General features: G+C 55.9%; 1 protein-coding gene across 1 annotated transcript; it reads right to left on the bottom strand.

Moving 5' to 3' along the window:
• Positions 1-1,222: 1,222 nt before the first annotated feature.
• On the bottom strand, positions 1,223-5,813 carry SETTUDRAFT_180464 (uncharacterized protein; the record flags this gene model as incomplete). The annotated part of the gene is made up of 4 exons (XM_008030816.1): positions 1,223-4,349; positions 4,396-4,614; positions 4,667-4,738; positions 4,814-5,813. 4 exons carry the CDS (start codon positions 5,811-5,813, stop codon positions 1,702-1,704), a joined length of 3,939 nt encoding a protein of 1,312 aa, XP_008029007.1. The 3' UTR covers positions 1,223-1,701.
• Positions 5,814-7,508: the final 1,695 nt, after the last annotated feature.

The following is a 7,508-nucleotide window of genomic DNA, read 5'->3' as shown; positions in this document are numbered from 1 at the left end:
AAGCATGTTCCCATGGGAGCCAGTGGGAGCACAATTCTCCCAAGGCCTCCCATTCTCCCTTCCTTGGCGGGAGCATGGCTCTTGGCGGGAGCACACGTCACGTGATCACCGCGGGGTTGTCGTCGTGCCTTTGGTGTCATCCTGAGTGGTTCTCCAACCACTCGCCATTCCAACAAGGGAAGAATCCTTCTGCTTGTTACTTGTAACACACAGTCCTTTATCACAGTGATCCAAATCAATCCTTGATCAGAAAAACCCTCACAGTCTGACACCTTCTTACACCCCCACCACTCCTCTACCTACAAAGAAAAGAGACACCAGGAGCTCTGGTATCACTACAACCATCATCTAGCTACTTAATTCAGTCCAAAATAAAAAAAAACTACAAAACCTCTACTCTATGAAAACATGTCAAGTATGCATACCTTTACCTACATCACCCCCACAACTACCTCTACTAACACCATCACTACTATCTTCACCGTCCTCTATCTCCAGCCACTCACTCGCCACAGTCTCTCTCTCTATATCTATGCACTTGATCCAACACTCTCCAACACAAACACGAGTATAAAAAACTACGAAAACTACAATCTAATATCCCACAGCCAGTAACGGTGTAAAGACGCCTCTATCAGATTACACAGCATACGACAGTGTACATTAGTATCACTATGTATGCATTACAATCCAAAACTCACCTTGCATGCATAGTCTAAATAGTCTCTAAAAACATCATGCCTATATATATATATATGTACTGTGTAACATTTGTAACAATTTATTTCATTTCTCTACCTCATGCGCGAGCATTGCCCATCTGTGCAAAAGGCGCGCGCGGCCAACAGGTCATACGACATATTGGGCACAACCCCCCCTGCCTTTCTGAGGAAAACAAACCGCTCGTCTTTTTTTATTTATACATGGTTTCCCCCCTCCCCTACCACACATTTTTTTTCTTTGCCCACCCCCCCATTTGTGCCACCACCTCCGCCTTTGATCAATCAATGGTACCCATGTGTGTGTGTGTGCGACAAAGACCCCCATATAGTAAACATCACAATGAGCCAGCCCCATGACACACCGATCCTTTCCTTCCAGCCTGTGTGATGACCAGGAGGTGCGTGCAACAAGACCGAGAGAGAGAGAGAGAGAGAGAGAGAGGGAAGAAAGAAGAAAAAAAAGGAAAAAAAAAGACAAAACAAAGACAAAACGCAGCCCGCTTGGTGTACCGCGATATTTTGTGTTGAAAAACACCCCCAGAGGAAAACCCGAACAGACCCGAGAGAAAACAAAAAAAAACTCCAATGTCGATGCGATAACATGCATGTGTCTCGCGCATGAAGAAGTCAATAACGCCGTTCAGATGGAAGCAAACAAAGAGCTCTCTGCGCGACCGCGTCGTTGCGCGCCGCCGAGTATGACAGCATTGTCAACGAGATAAGGCCACATGAGCAACAGTGGCATGATAGTTTTTTCCCCTTTTTTTTTCTTGTACAATTTCATGATTTTATTCCTTCATGCAGACGCCATCTGACGGAAACATGGTGTGGCTTCGCAGTACCGAGGTGTAGAGACAGCCGACATTGATGCCGAGCCACAGCAAATTTCCCGTCGATATTTTCCAGGTATCCAAAAACAAGGAGTGCGTCATTGAGAATCGAGGCAACGTGCGTGAATCCAAACAACATCAGCAGTGTCCTAACCGCCTTTGCGATCAGCAGCATTAGCTGGCAACGGCTCGCCCATGGCCTTTTGCTCTGGCGCCCTTGGCTTCTTGTTCTTCCCCTTCTTACGGGGAGCTTGCTGCTGCCAAGAGCTGGGACTAGAGTTTCCTGCATTCGACTTGTTTGTGCGCTCGTGATTTTGCGTGGGCTTTTGCTGCTGGCCATTACGGTTGTCCTTGGCATTGCCGTTGGACCCACCCGTAAGCGATGAGCGACGATGCTGGTTACTTGACTTTGCTTGTGCCTTGTGTCCGTTGTTGCCGTTCACAAGCTTGCCGAGGTCAGAGGATCGCGTGGCAGTCGGCGACGGCGTGCGCGTCTCAAATACTGGCGACAGCAGTGGTATGGTTGCAGACTTGACCTCCTGGGGGTGAGCGCGTTGCACGTTGGACGTTTCCAGAGGAGGAAGACCATTGGTATATGCAGGTGCAGCCCACTGAGACTGAGGAGCCGCGCGGGTTGGCGATATCTCTTCACTGCGGTCGCTAGGGTGGCCATTGGAGGCGTCGTAGTTTACCCAGGCGTCGCCGAGTATGGGAAATGGCTGGCCCTCGGCAGACGTGCGCGGTATGCCATTCGAATCAATGGGCGCGTGGCCGTTGATGGACCCGTTGACGATAGGAGGCGCCATGGTTTCTGCAGCCTTTTGCCTTTGCATCTCCTGAAGCACGATTTGCTGACGCGCTTGCAGCTGCTGGATTTGGTGTAGGGCCTGTTCACTGGCATACATGCCGAATGCAGCTTGAGGCGGCGTCTCCGGTGGAGCAGCATCGAACGTGTCTCCCCTAGGACGAGGCTGGGTTGGGAATGAGCCGTTGACTATGACTGGCCCGTTATCAACAGGCGCCGGCCGTACCGAGTCGACGCGAGACTTGCGCTGCTCAGTGGTCGCGTCGCTTGGTTGAGCAACACCAGTCGAGTAGCTTCGCATATGGCCTCCGAGTGGGGAAGGTGACCGTGTCACTCGCCGCAACGCAGTGTTCAAAAGAGGCTGCGTGATCTCTGGCGACACACGTCTGCGGCGCTGCGCCAGCTCGCTGAAAGATGGAATGGCCGAAACAGTGTAGTCTTGTAACGAACGGACGGGCTGTTGTGGTGGTTGCTGTGGCGGCTGCGGTGACTGCTGGGGTTGCTGCGGCTGTTGTGCCTGCTGCGGCTGCTCTGCTACATAGTAGCCTACATATTCCCTTGGCGAACTGTTATTCGAAGACGAAACCGACTCTTGTTGTACAGCCGCTGGGTTCATGGCGATATCCGGCGTCGTTTGCAGATTCGACATATCCTGCGTGGAGCGTGCGATGGGGTAACCCGCAAATGCTGCAGGGTCAATAAACTGAGGCATTGGCGGGTATCCTACAACGATAGGCTGCTGCGCAGCGCTGCGTGGCGGCTGCGAATGCGAACGAAGTGAGCTCGTTTCGCTGGCATTTGACGCGCGGTGGACACTCCGATGCACACCAGGCATACTGCTGCTCAAAGAGGGCGAAGATGGGTTTGTGCGTGATCCGTCCTGCGAGGCGTTTGGATCGGTCTGGGAAGGGCTGTAAAAGGCCGGGTAATGGTACAGAAAGCCCTGGGGAAGGGCGTTGGGCGGTATGCCACGCTCGGCCAACCGAGGGCTCTGACGGCCATTCACGTAGGGCGACTTTTGGGGTGATGCATTCGTGCTGTTGGGCGTACGTGCTTGTGCCTGTGCTTGTGCCTGTGCTTGAGCAACAGCATGGGCATGCATCTGCGCAGCCCTGACTTGGTGTGCTTGCTGGGCATGTTGCTGTGCGGCCAACTGGGCACGCAGCGAGTTTGACTGCATCTCCAACATCTGGTATTGCTGGTATAATTGGTCGTGCAGCTGGTCGTGAATACCCCTAGGGAAGCTAAAGTATTCTGGGCCCGCGCTCGCAGGGATAGGGGGGCTATGGAGGAATGGCGATCGGCCTTGGCTGTAATTCGAGCTGTTAGAAGAGCGCCTGCTTCCCCCATGCTGGCCCTTGAGGCTGAAACCGCCTCTACCTCCCCGCGGGTTCTGACTACCTCTTCCGTTGCGGTTTGGCACACTCGAGATGATTGCCTTTTGTGATTGTGGCTTCTTGAAGATGGCGTTTGACTTTTCTTCGGGCGGGTACTCAAACTGCTCGCAGACCTTGTCGAGCTGCTGGCCGTCTGCCAAAAGGTCAAAGGCGCGGCGTATCTCCAAATGTATACCACGCCACGCGTAGTCGTCTGCCGAATTTCCGAGATTGCGCTCAATGTTGAATGGTTCTTCCACGCAAAGACGGTTGACGCCCTCCTTTTGGCCGCCGCCCGGATGCCAGCCCTTTTCTTCTCTTGGTATGCGTTTGCCCTGGCGCACCGAGATTGTCTCCTTCTCGTAGTCCACCTCGTGTCCGTACAGTCGAAAAAAGTGAAAGAGCAACTGGCCCAAACTTTCCTTGTTCCCGTCTCCAAAGCCTTTTAGCTTTCCGACATCATCGGCGAAACTCGATAACGAAGGCTGGCCGGTCGTCTCGTCTCGCGCGCGTTGAGGAAGTTCATGCAGCGTGGGTAAGACGGGCGGATCCCGTGTTTGGAGGAAATTAAGTATCATGCAAATCCAGGTATACGAGCTGATTGTGCCACCAATGCCTGTCAAGTGTCAGCCACGAAGTATCGAGGAGCGCTAGATATTTACCCGCATCGTTCAGGATACGCCGTTTTGTCCAGTACTTGATGATCATGGCCAGGGGGCGCACACGATCGTCGAGTTGAATATATGTCTTGATCATGCGCGTATTCTCGATTGCGGCAACGTTGTTCACGTTGATGTCGCAGGCGAGCTGCAGCTCAGGATCCCAGACTTTTACTATCCGGACCTTGGCCGCTGGTATACAGACAACACGTTCCATGCCATCTGCGGACGTTAGCAGGCAATTTAGTTCAAAGCAAGTGCTCGCACCACGTACGTTTGTCGAGAGCCTCGGCCAACGGGTGCATCTCCTCAAGCCTTTTCATGGGCGTTTGGATGCAAATATCGACTGTCGCGGTTAGCGCAAAAATCATTTTGTTTTTTTTAAAAAAAAAAGTTGGGCCATGGGAGTCGAGAGGCATACCATCGCTTTCGGACGTCCACAGCATGTTGCCCGAGGAGCCAAAGACATGGACCGTGATCTTGGTGCCTGGAAACTCGGTTTCCAAGATGCGCTGCACCTTTTTGACGAAGCGCTCACGCGTGTCCGTGTCTTGCTGCTTGGGCACTAACCGGTCGTACAGCTCGCGCATGTCACCGCTCAACTTGTCATCTTCGTGTGGATCCAAGCTCTTCTTGGGCTCGTCTTTTGCCTTTTCCAGAATCTCGTCGGACTGGTAAGGCATTCGTCTCCGGCCCAGCATGCCGACGTTTGTCTCGAACCTGCACTTGAAGGGGCGGGCGGGCCTGAGCGTGGGCATGGAGCCGTTTGCTTCGGAGGACACGGAGCGCGGCGAATGGCTGCCGAGGCCGCCGTTGGGCGAGGGCGAGCGGGAGCGCGTGTTGTATTTGCGGGCGACCTGCAGGGGTGTCGAGGGGACCGAGTTGGAGTGGTGCGAGACAATCGAGGGGCGCTGGCTGCGCGTGGGCAAGGGCGGGTCGGTGTGTGGCGGCGGTGCGGCAGCAGCAGCAGCGGCGGCGGCGTCTTGGTGGTTGGTGGCCATGTTGGATGCACTGGAGGATGTCACCGTGGGCGCGCTGTTGGGCACGCTACACTTTGTATCCCTATGCCCATCTGTGGTATCGGTGTGTGCCTGTGCCGTCTTGACGGGAGGCTTCTTGGAAAGGGTGCGGCCTGAGTCCCGCTGGGGCGGCGGGCTCAGCGAGTGGGGAGACACAATTACGGCGGGGAAGGGTGTGTGGGAGACGGACTGGTGGACTTCGTCGATGCGCGCGAGCTGCAGGAAGGGGTGCAGCAGCAGGTAGGGGGGCACTTGGGCGTAGTGGACGTGGGGATGCAGGCGGAGGGGCTGGTGCGAGAGGGCGGCGGCGTGGTCTTTTGTGCGGCGGACGTCGGAATGAATGGGCTGTGGATGGTCGAGGTAAAGATACTGCGGCGGGTGGTGATGGCGGCGGTCGGTCATAAACTTTGATGGCCGAAAGGGAGGGACGTGTCGGGGAGGGGCGACTGCAGGAGCAGACGCAGGCGCAGGCGCGGTGCAGTTGTTGCAGTTGGCGTCGCAGTGGTGGTGGTGGTGGTGGTGCTCGTACTGGTGGGTGCACTGCGGGAGCGGAGTTGCCAGGGGTGCTGAGCGAAAGGGGGGAGGGGGGGGTTGTTTAGAGGGGGGCGGGAGAGGAAGAAGAGGGAGGCGAGGAGGAATGCTTCCAGAGCAGGTCGGGGGCAGTGAGCGAGCGTGGAGCAGTAGGTAAGTGGGTGGGCGAGGGAGGGCGGGCAGCAGCAAGTGCAAGCAGGCACGCACAGCACAAGAGAGTACTGGCACTGGCGAATTCGGCGGCGAGGGAGGTGGTGGGTGCCGATGCGAGAACCCCTGCTGGGAGAGGCGTCTCCAAACGATTCGCTGCAACGGATAAGAGGGGGGGAGGGCGGCGCTAATCAATCAACGGGGCCAGGCGCAGGAGCTGGGGCGAGGGCGAGGGCGAGGGCGGGGGCGAGGAGACGCGGTGCAGGGCGGGAGAACAAGAGAGAGAGAGAGGGAGGGAGGGAGGCAGAGGGAGAGAGGCGGGTCGAGTCGAGTCGACGAGGGAGTTTGGTGAGGGAGGTTATGCCACAGGGCAGAGGGCAGCGAGCAGAGCAGTGCAGGGCAGCGCAGTGCAGGTGCAGGCACAGGTGCAGGCGCAGGTGCAGGCGTGCATGGGGCGTAGAGGCTTGGGCTTAGGCATGCTGGGCTGGGCTGGCGGGCTGGCGGGCTGGCGGACTGGCGGGCCATGGCCATGGGGGGCGTGGGTAGGGAAGAGCCCCGAGCGCTGCGTCTAGAGCCCTTTTGGGCCGGCGCGCGCCTGTGCCGTTGGCTGCACCAGTTCGCGACGGCTGCCAGGGGCCCGACAATAATCAGAACAGTAATATCCCTCTCCTGGTCTGCCAGGTCGCCGCCCCCGCCCAGCCTTGCTCTGTGTCTGTCCATCTATCAGTGCGGAAACATCTACAACAAGAATTGCTTGTTGCCGCACCGCTTGCCCCAACGCCCGCTCCACCACCCACCGCTACCACGCCCGTCACCACGACGTGGGTGCCCTGCCGCGCGCTCGGAGCACAACAGAACAAGGGAAAAAGCACACGCACACGCCACGGCCCTTCAGTCTAATGCGACTACGACTACGGAGGTGCCTCACAAAAGTTTTGTCCCACGCTAATCTCGGCGCTTCGGCATAACTCTTCTTGGCGCAACTCCCACCTTTGAGCTGAGTAGCTGTACGATTTGTCTGTATCTATCGTTACAATGTCTCCTAATACTGATCCTTACACCCGCACCTTAATTGTGGCGTTAAAGTCACCTTCTGTTGGCAAGTCTACATCACAGATCTCTGAACTTACTGGTGTTCATCCTCGTACGGTCAATCGTATCTATAGTAGAGCTATTGAGGCTGGTTTCGAGCCAAACGTTCTCCCTCTTAAGATCCTCCCAGAGCACGTACAAGACGCCCCTCGCTCTGGCCGACCTTCAAAGCAGACGGATAAGGTAAAGGAGCAGATAATCCAACAAGTACGACGTGATAGATACGGACGAGAGAAGAGCTGCGCTGACGTTGCTGGTGCTCTCAGTCTTCAAGGAGTCAATATATCACGCACTACAGTCTGGAGAGTATTAAGAGAAGCAGGA

The sequence above is a fragment of the Exserohilum turcica genome, assembly GCF_000359705.1.
Source record: "Exserohilum turcica Et28A unplaced genomic scaffold SETTUscaffold_5, whole genome shotgun sequence".
In the NCBI taxonomy this organism is placed as follows: Eukaryota; Fungi; Ascomycota; class Dothideomycetes; order Pleosporales; family Pleosporaceae; genus Exserohilum; species Exserohilum turcicum.
This window is presented reverse-complemented; position numbering and strand designations above follow the sequence as displayed.